Source organism: Papio anubis, chromosome 7 (genome assembly GCF_008728515.1).
Source record: "Papio anubis isolate 15944 chromosome 7, Panubis1.0, whole genome shotgun sequence".
Lineage (NCBI taxonomy): Eukaryota > Metazoa > Chordata > Mammalia > Primates > Cercopithecidae > Papio > Papio anubis.
Window position 1 is genome coordinate 31,501,065 of NC_044982.1, and position 15,351 is coordinate 31,516,415.

The window sequence follows — 15,351 nt, forward strand, 5'->3', positions numbered from 1 at the left end:
AATTTTCCTCTCTAGTGTCTCAATGCCCCAGGTGTCATCCAGGTGTCAAAGACTCCGAGAGTGCCTTGCAACCCGCCTCAGCCTCGGAGACTCGGCCTTATTCCCCACCCGCGCGCCCAGCCGGCCGGTGGGCGGGCCCAGCAAAGGGCCTTGTGGCTGTTTCCTATTGGGGCTTGGTTGCTATGGTGTCACTCGCCTTTAAACTCGTGGGTACATCTTTCGGAAGTTAAAGGAGAATTACTTCCAGGGCTGCCCATACTTGCCATGGCCGACTTAGTAGTCACTAAGTTCAACGAAAATAAAACTTTTGCAACAGTATTCTATTAAAGCTTCTTTAACCACTTAAGTTTGTGGTTTTGACATGGTACCTATCCCTTCTTCCCTTTTCAAAAGATTCGCTACAGATTCTTTCTCTATTTGCCAGACTCCAAAATGGCGCGGACGGCATCAGTAGGTCAGAGGTGAGTCACGTGGGTCCTCCCGGTTCCGGCGCGGTAGAGGCCTTGGGTGGTGAACGAGTCTCCAGCACCATGTCTGGTTTGTCTGGCCCACCAGCCCGGCGTGGCCGTTGTCCGTTGGCGTTGCTGCTTTTGTTCCTGCTCTGCCCCAGCTTGGTCCTCGCCATCTCCTTCCATCTTCCCATTAACTCTCGCAAGTGCCTCCGTGAGGAGATCCACAAGGACCTGCTAGTGACTGGCGCGTACGAGATCTCCGACCAGTCTGGGGGCGCTGGCGGCCTGCGCAGCCACCTCAAGGTGCGGCACTGGGCGACATGGGGCCGGGAGGGAAGACTGCAGACTTAGGCGAGGGGAGGCCCGGGTTCGGGGGAGTCGGGCGGGCGGAGGCCCGTGAGTTGTTCTCGCCTCTGGGGAGGGCAAAGGACGTGCGGTGGAGCCCGCCCCCTCACCCCGCTGGTTGCCTTTAGCGGGGCGGGGCTGGGCACCAACGCCTGGGAACCCCAAGAAGGGCTGCGAGGCTTTGGCGGATGTGTGGTGACACCTGAGCTGGAGCGGTTGTTGTCAACGTCCTATACCAGTTTTGGTCTCAGATACCTTGAACCGTAACTTGGTTCTCCAAATAAGTGTTGGGATGTTGAATATTTATGGGAATTGGCATCATAAGATACCGCGATACCTGCAGGAAAGTAACGGAGACAAAGCTGTGATTAATAGAATGTTATTGAGCATCTGCTGTGTCAGTTACCGTGCTACTTTGCATATATTACCATTTGGTTCATGCACTATCCTATGAAGTAGATAGGTACTGTTAGCCCCATTTTACAAATGAGGAAACTGAGACTCAGGTAGAATAAACTAGTGTCACAGATGGAATAGATTCTTTTTTAAAAAATTATTATTATACTTTAAGTTCTAGGGTACATGTGCACAACGTGCAGGTTTGTTACATATGTATACATGTGCCATGTTGGTGTGCTGCACCCATTAATTCGTCATTTACATTAGGTATTTCTCCTAATGTTATCCCTCCCCCATCCCCCCACCCCACGACAGGCCCCGGTGTGTGATGTTCCCCGTCCTGTGTCCAAGTGTTCTCATTGTTCAGTTCCCACCTATGAGTGAGAACATGCGGTGTTTGGTTTTCTGTCCTTGCGTTGGAATAGATTCTTACTTAGTTTGGAAGTTAAGTATGTTGAGGGAAAAGCGCTGCAACCTTATTCCTTCCTTGTTTTAAATTCGTAATTTCTGTAATTGATTAAAGTCTATTATTGGTTACAAATGGTCTCAGTCTCTAGTCCTTTTTCTTTGGTATACCAGAATCTGGACTTGGCTACTTTTATGTAAATACCAACTGTGCTCTTGGATGGTGACAACTACTACCATAATACTAGTTTGGTCCCATTCTGTAGCTAAGAGTAGCCTGGCCTGGTCTTTGAGACATTAATATAATTTGATATCTGTCAGTATTTGGTTGTATTTTAGGTAATTTTATTCATTCACAATAAGCAAAGTGTCTTTTTTTATTTCTTTGTAACACAATGAGGCTTGCTTTTCTTATGCTAAATAGTAAGAAACATTTTTACTTTTTTTTTTTTTTTGAGACGGAGTCTCGCTCCGTCGTCCAGGCTGGAGTGCAGTGGCACAATCTCAGCTCACTGCAGCCTCTACCTCCTGGGTTCAAGCGATTCTCCTGCCTCAGCCTTCCGAGTAGCTGGGACTATAGGCACCCGCCACCACACCCAGCTAATTTTTGTGTTTTTAGTAGAGATGACGTTTCACCATGTTGGCCAGGATGGTCTCGATCTCTTGACCACGATGGTGATCCGCCCGCCTCGGCCTCCCAAAGTGCTGGAATTACAGCCATGAGCCACTGCGCCCGGCGGCCTCGTTTTTACTTTTTAATAGAGTTTCAGATATAATAAGACCGTTTCTTATGTTAAAGTAGTGGAACCCAGTAGTGTGGTAATACATGTAGTTTATTTCTACTTTATTTGGGAGAGATAAACTATTTTCAGGGCAATTAATCTGTGACCCATCCTTTTATTATTCTCTTTGGGTACCAAACATCTCTCTACCCAGGAAAATAGTGATGGCATGATTTTAGAAGCTTAGACATAGTGTTTCCCGGGTTGGAGATCATGCTTCCAATTCTTCAGAGGATGTTCATGGACTCAGGGAATTTCAGCAATGAAAGAGACCTTGCTCTCATCTCCACTGTTGCTGTCTGATTTGTTCTTATATTTTAAAGCCCTTCAGTGGCTCACTGTTGCTTATTGATAGTTTAAATTTCTCAGCATGCTTTGTTGTGCTCTTCATGATCTGTTTCTGAGCTATATGTGTGGTCACTTCCCACTTTGCATTCTACATGGAGCCACCCTGAACAGTACCCTGAACTCACCTATTTTCTGAACTGTTTTTGTTTATGCCTTGACCTACTTATTAGACTGTTAGTATCCTCAGGGTAGGAACTATTTTCAGATTCATCTTTTCAAGAATGCCAGGCATATTACCTTGCTTCTAGTAAGTACTCTAAATAACAGGAAATGTAGTTTAGCATGGCCTTATGGGAATTACATTGAATCTAGGGCTGGTGAAGGGACCTCAACAGCAGGACTTTAGGCCGGGCTTGGTGGCTCATGCCTGTAACCCTAACACTTTGGGAGGCCGAGGCAGGTGGATCACCTGAGGTCAGGAGTTCAAGACCAGCCTGGCCAACATGGTAAAACCCGGTCTCTACTAAAAATACAAAAATTAGCTGGGCATGGTGGCATGTGCCTGTAATCCCAGCTACCTGGGAGGCTGAGGCAGGATAATCACTAGAACCTGGGAGGCGGTGGCTGCAATGAGCTGAGACTGTGCCACTGCACTCCAGCCTGGACAACAGAACAAGACTCCATCTCAAAACAAAACCCAGCAGGACTTTGTGCATACACCCTAGCATTTTACCATCACTCAGTTGCTCTCCTGTGTCTGCTCTGTTCTTTTGCTACTAACCAGCTTAATGGAACTACAAGGGTCCTACAGCCAAATGCCAAATAGGTAATATAATTGAATAAATTGGACCAGGTATTTAAAAGAAACAACAGTGATGATAAATGGGAGAATAATTGGACGTAGTGGAAACTGTTATTAATTAGGGGTGACCAATACTCAGTTCTTGATGAGACTTGCCGTGCAAACATGTGGGCCCTTTTGCCACATGTGATTCTTCGGCCTACATGTGATTCGCTTCGCTTCTCTTCTCTTTTCTTCTTCTCTTCTCCTCTCTTCTCCTCTTCTCCTCCCTTCTCCTCCCTTCTCCTCCCCCTCCTCTCCTCCCCTCCCCTCCCCTCCCTTCACCTCCCTTCACCTCCCTTCTCATTCTGCCTCCCAGACTGGAGTGCAGTGGCACCATCACAGGCTCACTGCAGCCTCGACCTCCCCAGGGCCCAGGTGATCCTCCTACCTCAGCCTCCTGAGTAACTGGGATTACAGGCACATGCCACCGTGCCCGGCTAGTTTTCATAATTTTTTTGCAGAAATGGAGTTTCACCATGTTACCCAGGCTGGTCTCGAACTCCTGGATTCAAGTAATGCACCCACCGCAGCCTCCCAAAGTGCTAGGATTACAGGCATGAGCCATTGCACCCAGCCCACATCTGATTTTTCATATGAAATAGGAACACCAGATTTTGATGCGAAAGCTCCTGACTTAAATTTCACCAACCAGGTTTCAGCGCTGTAGAGCGTGGGTGCTCCCGGCTCACCTGAGGGCCATGGATCTTTGTTCTCACTACTGCTTTGCCACTGCATTTCCCTCAGTAAAATGGTTTGGCCCCCTAAAAATAAAAAAAATTCACCAGCCAGTTCAGATTGGTTTCAGCATTGATTAGTTTTCAGGGTTATAGAGAATAGTATAGTGAGTTCACCTTTCTACCCTTTACTTAGATTCAGCAGTTATCGGGATCTTTCCACACATGTCATCTTAACTGCTTCCACCATATCATTTCATGCTAAATTGTATTAAAGTAAATCCCAGATGTCATGTATTTCCGTCCTGCCTACGTCAGCATGCATCTCTTTAAAAATATAAACCACAGTGTTATGTGGCTAATCACACCTCACAAAATGAACAATGATGGCCAGGCATAGTGGCTCATGCCTGTGATCCCAGCACTTTGGGGGGCCGAGGCGGGCGAATCACAAGGTCAGGAGTTCGAGACCAGCCTGACCAACACGGTGAAACCCCATCTCTACTGAAAATAAAAAATTAGCTGGGCGTGATGGCACACATCCGTAATCCCAGCTGCTCGAGGCTGAGGCAGGAGAATTGCTTGAACCTGGGAGGCGGAGGTTGCAGTGAGCTAAGATTGTGCCACTGCATTCCTACCTGGGCTACAGAGTGAGACTGTGTCTCAAAAAAAAAAAAAAAAAAAAAAAAGAACAATGATTCCTTAATATCCTTAATACCCAGTCCATATAGTATGATCCCACTTGTCTCAAAAATATCTTTTGAAAGTTAATTTGTCTCTTCCAAGTGTCTAATCTAGAGCAATCTCCTCTTCCTCTCATCTCCTTTCTTACGCTTGCAATTGAATTGTTGGAGTCAATTGCTCTTAAAAGAATGTACAGCATTTTGGAGTTGTCTGCTTCCTGGAGGTGTCTTTTAACCAGTCCTTCCCTGTACTTTTTGTAAAAGGAATCAGCTGTAAAGATGTAACCAGAGGTACAGCAAACCACCATGGCACATGTGTACCTATGTAACAAACCTGCACGTTCTGCACATGTACCCCCCGCCCAGAACTTAGTGTTTTAAAAAAAAAAAAAGATGTAACCAGATTCAGGTTTATCTTTTTGTCAAGAGTGTCACTGCAGGAACACACAGTACTTTTTGTGCCCCTGATTGCAGCTGCTAAGATTGGTAAGTGGATTAAGGTGTGTCTTAGTGTCCTGTTGCTATAACAAATTACCGCAGATTTGTGGCCTAAAACATCAGGGATTTGTCTTAATCATTCTGAAGGTCAGAAGTCCTAAAATCAAGGTTTTGGCAGAGCCATGTTTCTTCTGAAGACTTTCATAGTGGGATGGGGATCAGTTTTCTTGCCCTTTCTAGCTTCTAGAGGCCACTTGTATTCTTTGATTCATATCTCCTTGCTCCATCTATAAAGCCAGGCTGGTCGCGGTGGCTCTCGCCTATAATCCCAACATTTTGGGAGGCCATGGCAGGCGAGTCACTGAAGGGTAGGAGTTTGAGACCAGCCTGGCCAACGTGGTGAAACCCTGTCTTCACCAAACATACAAAAATTAGCTGGTCATGGTGGTGCACACCTGTAATCCCGGCTACTCAGGAGACCGAGGCAGGAGAATCGTTTGAACCTGGGAGGCAGAGATTGTAGTGAGCCGAGATCGTGCCACAGCACTCCAGCCTGGGTGACAGAGCCATACTCTGTCTCAAAAAAAAAAAAAAAAAAAAATTAAAGCCAGTAGCATAGTATCTTTAACTTTCTCCCTCTCCTTCCCTTTTCCATCCTCTGCTTTGTTCCTCACCACCCCTTCTCCCTCACTTCCTCCCTCCCTCCCCGGCTATTATCATCTCATCTCATTCTCTTATTCACCTGCCTCCCTTGTTCTCTTATAAGGACCCTTGTGATAATCTTCTCCACCTCAAGACCCTTAATCTGATTTAATCACATCTGCACAATCCCTTTTGCCATGTGAGATAACACATTCATGGGTTCTAGGGATTAGGATGTGGACATCTTTGTGTGGGGGAGGCATTTTTCTCCCTGGTAATAGCCTGAAGCCTTCATTGTAAAGTTTCCCATTAACCTTTCACTTGGGAATCTGCTGATGACTACTGTGTGAATTTATTATTTCATTAAGGTTGTGAAATGATGATTTTCTAATTCTGTTACTCCTTCCATATTTATTAGCTGAAATTATTCTTAAGGAATTAATATCATCTGATTACCCTAAAATTTATCATTCATTGTTGGTAGGATAAATGCAGAATTTATTCTAATTGATAATTGTCAGATTAAGAGATTGTTGCCCTTGTCATTTTCATTGTTGTCCAAGAGTTTTTGGGGTTTTTTTAAAAGTATTTTACTGAACTCTTTTTAATTGTTTGTTTCAACTTTTAGAGTCATTGTGTTTTAGGCAGTTGTTTCCATTCTTTATGCCCAATTTGTCCCTTTGGTTCCTTCATGTTGGCTCCTGTATTTTTTCGATATAATCCTGTTAGGTTTTGAGAGCATCCTTGTTTTCTGGCACGACAAAGTATTCTAGGCTTATTTTGTATATGTCTATCCCCTGACCTCAGAACAACTGTTTCTCTGAGGAATTCTGGTTCCTTTTTGTGGGAATTGGTATTTGGAGACCACAAACTAGGTGTCATTTTTGAAAATGTAATATACCATGCAAGCCACAGAACACATTTGTGAGCAGATTCAGCCCATAGCTGCTCTCAGTCTTTTTCATAGTGTCCGTTCACTTAGTTCCACTTTTTCTTTTTTTTTTTTTTTTTGAGACAGAGTCTCGCTCTGTCACCCAGGCTGGAGTGCAGTGGCGCGATCACTGCAAGCTCTGCCTCCCGGGTTCACATCATTCTCCTGCCTGAGCCTCCCGAGTAGCTGGGACTACAGGCACCCGCCACCATGCCTGGCTAACTTTTTGTATTTTTAGTAGAGACGGGTTTTCACCATGTTAGCCAGGATGGTCTCAATCTCCTGACCTCATGATCCTCCCACCTCAGCCTCCCAAAGTGCTGGGATTACAGGCATGAGCCACTGCGTCTGGCCGCCACTTTTTCTTATATTTTGATGACTGCTTCAGGGATTCTCTCTATGCATCATTTTAGCTCCTGAAGTGCAACTCCTGAGTGCCAGAGCTCCTTTTCATATGCTAGGCCACATTCTAGGTCTCAGGTCAGCCAATGGATTGTTTTGTCTTTGGTCACTTTTCCACCCTTGGTGGTTTAATTTGAGACAGCCGTGGTTTAATTTGAGATAGGATAAGAACTGGAGACTGGTGCAGAACCTGGCCAGCTGAGCTTAGCATTTGGTGGTTGTGCTGAATGAGGCAGTCTTTTTTTTTTTTGAGATGGAGTTGCACTCTTTTTGCCCAGGCCGAAGTGCAATGGTATGATCTTGGCTCATTGCAACCTCTGCCTCCCAGGTTCAAGCAATTCTCCTGCCTCAGCCTCCCAAGTAGCTGGCATTACAGGTGCGTACCACTACTCCTGGCTAATTTTAGTATTTTTAGTAGAGACGGGGTTTGACAATGTTGGCCAGACTGGTGTCAAACTCCTGACCTCAGGTGATCCGCCTGTCTCCCAAAGTGCTGTGATTACAGGCGTGAGCCACTGTGCCCGGCTTGAGGCAGTCTTTCTTATAAGGGTCTCTGAATGTAATGCCTTGGTAATCTGTCTGATTAACCTTCTTTCTATCTAGGAAAATCTTAGTATCCAGTGAATGCACCTATGTTATCATGTACCACTCTGTGTTGCAGTTGTGTATTTGCCCATGTCCTGGGATAAACTATAAGCTGCTTGAACAGAGACTAGGTTTCATTCATCATTGCAATGCTTGTCTAATATAAGGCCTGGCACATAGTAGGACTTCATCCTAAGGAATTAGTGAACACATGAACAAGCACTGTCCTTGCCTCATCTCTGATCTTTCCCTCTTCCATTCTCTTTATTTCCTTCCTCCCACTCTGACTCTAGCTATACTGAACACCTTACAGTTCTTTGAATATAATGTTCTCTTAATCTGGATCAGTGTTTGACTTTCTGTGTCCCCTATGTGTGCCCCATTGGCTTATAACTTTTTTCCCCCTCACCAAAAGCTGTAGGAAAAGATACTGTAGTATATATACCATTACATCCTGTTTTACATGGCACTTTTCACATAGTGTGGTGTTTACTTTGTGAGCTGTTTAATGTCTTACTCATCTTTGTGTCTTTAGTTTAACATACACATTGTTGTATAACTGAGTTAAACATATTAGTCTTCTTGAGAAGCCTTGTGGTATAGTAGAGACTAGATCTGAAGTAAGATAGATTTGGTTCAGATCCTAGCAGCTCCACCACTTAAAGGGTATGTGGGTCTTGCAAGGATTACTTAGCCCTTCTTCTCTGGTCCTGTTTCTGTAATACAGGAATCGTAGAGCTCATAAACTTGTTAGAAGGACTGATTGAGATGGGTGAGGTTTTCATTGTGCAGGGCCCATTATGGCGCTCCATAGATGTTAGTACTCTTTTCTTTCTTCTGTATCGAATGAAAATTGAATTACTCCTCAGAGCCCCTCGTGCTATATGTCATTGAAATAACTAGATATGGAGTATTTTAATGAGAGGAATTATGAGTAGTTTGTGATTCTTTCATTCATTCAACAAATATTTATTTAATATTTAGTATGTGTCAGACCTGGCTGAGAATATGGGGATAAACAGGGGGCAAGGTGCTCGAGCTCTCGTGGGGAACAAAGACAAAAGACAAGTTAAAAGAATAGAATTTCAGGTAGTGATGAGCACTATAATGAAAGTTCAGGCACTAGGGAGCAGGGGGTGACTGATGGGTTAAAGGGTGTTTGAGTGGTCAGGGGAGGCCTTTCTGAAGAGAGAGAGAGAAATGGATTGAAATGATGGGTGGTCCTCTCCTGCAAAGATTTCTACTTCAGGCCTATGTTGAGATGTATTTTGTGTTAAGATTTCCAAACTGAGTTTATTCCATACTTTCCTACTCATTTCACAAAGTGAGGCTAAATCAAGCTAACTAGTGTCAGGTATAAAGACTTCGCTCCACATAATTGAAGCAGGAAGTATCAACTCATCATTTACAGTGAATGTAGAAGTTTCCCCCATTACTTCAGGTCCATAATAAAAGCCTGTTGTAGGGACTCAAAAATTTGGGTAATATTTTTATTATTATTTTGCTCTGGCTGGAGTGCAATGGCATGATCATAGCTCGCTGCAATCTTAAACTCCTGGCCTCAAGTGATCCTCCCACCTCTACCTCCCAAAGCACTGAGATTATAGGCGTGAACCCCTGCACCTGGCTGAAAATTTGGATCTTATACCCAGTTATGATTTCAGTCCTTCCCAACTAGCTTGTAGATAAGAAAGCCAAACAGATCCCTTAAAGAGTTCAGCCTTGAGTCATAGGCCTACCACAACTCAAGCCTAAAAATTATGAAGAAGTAACTCGGCAGTTGGGAAACTATTGGCTTATAACTTCTTTTTTCCCTCACCAAAAACTGTATGAAAAGATACTACAGGCCAGGCATGAGGAGAGGGAGGAGAGGGAGGAGGGAGTAGAGAAGGGCGGTGGTGGGGTGGGGGGTGCGGAGGAGAAAGAGAGAGAGGCAGAGGGGAGAAGAGGCAGGGGAGGGAGGAAGGAAGGAAAAGATGGTATATATGCTATAGTTTTCAGATTATTTTGTTTGGAATTACTGTATTTCAGCTTTTTTATTACTGGTATTTGTACTGAGGTCTGTACTGTGCTGACAAGGAGAAACAGTAGGATGCTTCGGCTGGGTGCGGTGGCTCACACCTGTAATCCCAGCACTTTGGGAAGCCGAGGTGGGTGGATCACGAGGTCGGGAGAATGAGACCATCCTGGCCAACAGGGTAAAACTCTGTCTCTACTAAAAATACAAAAATTAGCCAGGCGTGGTGGTGTGCGCCTGTAGTCCCAGCTACTCAGGAGGCTGAGGCAGGAGAGTTGCTTGTACCCGGGAGGCGAAGGTTGCAGTGAGCCAAGATCACGCCACTGCACTTCCAGCCTGGGCGACAGAGTGAGACTCCGTCTCAAAAAAAAAAAAAAAAAGGAATAGGATGCATGTTGCTCTGTCATCAAAATGAACCATCCTTTTTATCAATAACGATCCATGAACCCTTACTTACGCCAGACTTTTTCTGTAGGGAAAAATATGGCCCTTTTAGCATGAATTTAATGTGACTATTGTCCACTGGGTTAGAAACAGGTCAATAAATAGATGGTTCAGTACAGAAAGCTAATTGGTACATTAACATTTAATAATATAAATCGAATTTCTTTTTGTACTACATACAAAGTTCCTAGCTTTTAATTATAACTTGACCTTGTGCTTCCTTCTCCATAAAAGTTAAAGGATACATTACTTCATTTAAATCTCTCTTATTCAGTAAACAGTTGTCTATAGCCTTCTCTGTTTTGAACTGATCTAGAGAAGGGGGCTGCTTCCAGTTTGGAATTCCTACACCATATCTTTATGCTGACTTCTGAAGACTGAGTCTGGTTTCTAGGAAAGTGGAACAAATATGTAAAGGTAACCTAGTAGGGATGCAGTGACTTCTATGCTGTTTCTTGTGTGAATTGCTGACTGGTAGTTTGATCCTAAGCCATTGCCCCCATACGCATATACAGTCTGGCAGCCTGGACAGTAGAGCCCTCTGTGAGATCAGCCAGCTGGCCACAGACCCGAACTTGGGCTCCCAAACAAGTCTCCGACTTGAGGGAGGTTGATGTCATCTGCTTTATCCTGTGCTCCCAACCTCATTGTTCAACATAAAATGTGGGAAATCAAGGGACTAGTTGTTAAGAAAGAACAAGGCTTTGTTTGTGCCCGTAATAAAAGGGTCACGCTGGAGGTTTTTACCGTAAATAACTTTGGAACAGTATGAAAAAAAACATTTGATCTGGCTTCACCCCCGCAGTAGTATTGTTAGGGCAGCAACTGGTCTTTCGTTCTCATTCCCCTCCTTTCCTCCCTCTTTCTCCCCTTTTCTCCTCCCCTCCACTCCTCCCCCAAGTCAAGCATGACGTATTGCCTGTGTTAACTTAATGTAGCAAATGCTGATAGAAGCAGGAAGAGAGCATCTATCCATTATCATGCCAGTGCCTGGAAATTTGCTATTTCTGGTTTTCAGCACTTCTAGAAAAAGCCTCCCAGTCTCGATCATATTTTAGCTTAAGCAATACTTATGTACTATGTTATACTATCAGTGAACTGTACTAGAAATTTGAAAGAATTTAGTGTTGCCAAGTGCTGCTTGGGGGGTAAGTTTGACTTTGTTCTGGGTAAAATCTAGATGTGATCCTTTTATTTCAGGAATATACTTGATAGACTTTGTACATGCTTTTGTTTAAAAGATCAGCTTAAATTCATTTTATGCCCATTAAATATAGCACCTAAGCCATCAGAGTTTATGTTTTTCGTTTTTGAGATACAGTGGTCCCTTTTGAAAGTGTTTCTGAAGCTGGACGCGGTGGCTCACGCCTGTAATCCCAACACTTTGGGAGGCTGAGGCGGGAGGATCATGAGGTCAGGAGTTCAAGACCAGCCTGGCCAACATGGTGAAACCCCATATCTACTAAAAATATGAAAATTAGCCATGAGGGCCGGGCTCGGTGGCTCAAGCCTGTAATCCCAGCACTTTGGGGGGGCCGAGGCGGGCGGATCACCAGGTCAGGAGATCGAGACCATCCTGGCTAACATGGTGAAACCCCGCCTCTACTAAAAATACAAAACTAGCTGGCGTGCAGGCGGGCCTGTAGTCCCGGCTACTCGGAGGCTGAGGCAGGAGAATGGCCTGGGAGCGGAGCTTGCAGTGAAAGCCGAGACCAGCCACTGCACTCCAGCCTGGGTGACACAGCCAGACCCGCCTCCCCAAAAAAAAAAAAAAAAAAAGAAATAACAAAAACAAAAACAAAAAAAAAAAAAACACATGTGGTGGTGTCCACCTGTATTGCCAGCTACTCGGGAGGCTGAGACAGGAGAATCGCTTGAACCTGGGAGGCAGAGGTTGTGGTGAGCCAAGATCACGCCACTGCATTCCAGCCTGGGTAACAGAGCGAGACTGTCTGAAAAAAAGAAAAGAAAAGAAAAAGAAAGTGTTTCTGGTACTATTTTTCTATCTAAAACCATAGCATCTTTAATGAGCTGGTGTTCTTTCTGCTTTTTTATATCTTAGGGGAATAGACCCTTTGGCTCAGTATTCACTTGTGAATTTTTATGAAGTGAAGAGTAGAGATAATTATATATGCAGCCTCAATCCTCTTTTTCCCCCCATATCTAATGTTGGATTCTTCATGTAGTTTATTCATTATTAAGTTAAAAACCACATACAGGAAAAGCTGGCATCATCTTGGATTCCTTACTGTCTCTTTTTATCAGCTAAAAGTATCAAACATCTGCTTTGTTAGGCATTTTGTATCCTTTCGTTTTCTAAATCTTGCTGCTGCTTCCTTGAGAGTGTACCTGACTACCCCTTTCTCTTTGTTTCCATGCAATAGCCATTTGGGCCCTAATCATCCCTGGATTTAGTGAACATAGCATAATTTATCTAGTTTGCCATCCATTAGTACTCTTAGGTTAGAAAATACGGTTAATGGGCCAGGCACGGTGGCTCAAGCCTGTAATCCCAGCACTTTGGGAGGCTGAGGCGGGCAGATCACGAGGTCAGGAGATGGAAACCATCCTGGCTAACGATGTGAAACCCCGTCTCTACTAAAAATACAAAAAATTAGCCGGGCATGGTGGCGGGTGCCTGTAGTCCAGCTACTCGGGAGGCTGAGGCAGGAGAATGGCGTGAACCCAGGAGGCGGAGTTTGCAGTTAGCCGAGATCGTCCAGTTCACTCCAGCCTGGGTGACAGAGCGAGACTCCATCTCAAAAAAAAAAACAAAAACAAACAAACAAAAAAACAGAAAATATGGTTAATGGGCCAGACGTGGTGGCTTACGTCTGTAATCCTAGCACTTTGGGAGTCCGAGGCAGGCGGATCACAAGGTCAGGAGTTCGAGACCAGCCTGGCCAACATGGTAAAACCCTGTCTCTACTAAAAATAAAAAATAAAAAATTAGCCAGGCCTGGTGGCATGCACCTGTAGTCCCGGCTACTCGGGGAGGCTGAGGCAGGAGAATCGCTTGAACCCAGGAGACGGAGGTTGCAGTGAGCTGAGATCGTGCCACTGCACTCCAATCTGAGCAACAGTGCAAGTCTCCATCTAAAAAAAAAAAAAAAAGGCCTGGGCATGGTGGCACGCATCTGTAGTCCCAGCTACTGTGGAGGCTGAGGCACAAGAATTGCTTGAACCCAGGAGGCAGAGGTTTCAGGGAGCCGAGATAGTGCCACTTTACTCCAGTCTTTACGACAGAGCGAAACTCTGTCTCAAAAGAAAACGGGAAGAAAATATGGTTAATGATCTAAATATTTATGGAGTTCTGAGTTATCACCAACAAACAGTTATAACAATAATATAACACCTCTCGAATGCCTGCTATGTGACAAACACTGTTCCAGGCAGTTTACCTGTATAACATTTAATCCTCACAGTAGCTGGGCATGGTGGTATGTCCTTGTAATCCCGGCTACTCAGGAGGCTGACACCAGAGGATCTCTTGAGCCCAGGAGTACACGACCAGCTGGGCAACACAGTGAGACCCTACTAAAAAAAAAAAAAATCCTCACAATAACCGTATGATGTATGTACAACTGTTGTCCTTATTTTACAAATGAGGTAGAGGAGTTAAGGAACATGCCCAAGTGTTCACAGCTGGTAAACGGCATGCCTGTGATTTGAGCACAGACCAGAAAGTCTGACTCTAGAACCTTCCATCTTAAAAGTACTATGTTGTACGGTCTCTGAGAGAGAGAAAAGGCTAGATATTCCTGTTTCCGTTCTTTTTTTTTTTTTTTGAGACGGAGTCTCACTCTGTCACCCAGGCTGGAGTGCAGTGGCACGATCTCGGCTCACTGCAACCTCTGCCTCCTGGGTTCAAGTGACTCTGCTGTCCCAGCTGCCTGAGTAGCTGGGACTACAGGCGCGTGCCACCATGCTTGGCTAGTTTTTGTATATTTAGTAGAGACGGGGTTTCACTGTGTTAGCTAGGATGGTCTCAAACTCCTGACCTCAAGTGATCTGCCCGCCTCGGCCTCCCAAAGTACTGGGATTACAGGCGTGAATTACTGCGCCTTGCCTGTGAGTTTTTTGTTTGTGTGTTTGTTTTGAGACTGGGTCTTGCTCTGTCACCCAGGCTGAAGTGCAATGACATGATCACAACTCACTGCAGCCTTGACCTCCTGGGATCGGGCAGTCCTCCTGCCTCAGCCTTCTGAGTAGCTGGGACCACACCCAACTAATTTTTTTTTTTTTTTTTTTTTAATTATTTGTAGAGGCAGGGTCTTCCTGTGTTGCCCAGGCTGGTCTCAAATTCCTAGACTCAAGTGATCCTCTCCCTTTGGCCTCCTAAAGTGCTGGGATTACAAGGTGTGAGCCAGTGGGCCTGGCGGACCTCGTGTGTTTTGAGGACCCTGGCCAACTATTTTGTAGGATGCCCTCTATTGAGCATTTGTCAGATGTTTTTCTCACGATAAGCTGAGGTTATGGGTTTTGGGGAGGAAGACCATAGAGATAAAGTGTCATTTTTTTTTTCTTGTCAAAACCATGATTCACTTGTAAAGTGTCATTTTCATCACATGGTATCAGCATGATTTGTCACCGCTGATACTGCTGCTGATCATTTGGATGAATTAGTGTTTGTCAGGTTTCTTCACTATACAATTATTCTTTTCTTTCCTTTTTTCCCCCTTAATGATGTTTTGGTCAGTCCACTACAGAGTTACTCTTTTTTCCCCCTTTCTATACTGTGTTCTTTAGAAGGAAGTCACTTTATGTAGCCCACACTTAAGGAGTGGGGAATTATGCTTCACACTCCTTACGGGTGCCTACATAATTTATTTGAGAATCTTCACGGAAGATTTGTCTCTCTTCCTTATTTATTTATTTAATCAGTCATTTATATGTAAGTGTAGATTCATGGATGTTTACTGTATACTTTGGATTATAAATCAGTACTGTATTTTATTGCCCTAATTGTTTCAGCTTTAGCTGTTGGGAGCTCTTTAGGCTCCTGTTTCCCTTCGACATA

At 44.5% G+C, this 15,351-nt stretch overlaps 1 protein-coding gene across 1 annotated transcript in view; it reads left to right on the forward strand.

The window, feature by feature from the left end:
* Window positions 1–462: 462 nt before the first annotated feature.
* TMED10 (transmembrane p24 trafficking protein 10) overlaps window positions 463–15,351 on the forward strand; it is a 43,839-nt gene continuing 28,950 nt past the window's right edge. Inside the window, exon 1 of the mRNA XM_003902066.2 lies at window positions 463–755. Coding sequence (XP_003902115.1) covers window positions 531–755 — 225 coding nt within the window. The 5' untranslated portion in view covers window positions 463–530. The remainder of the gene's footprint in view (window positions 756–15,351) is intronic.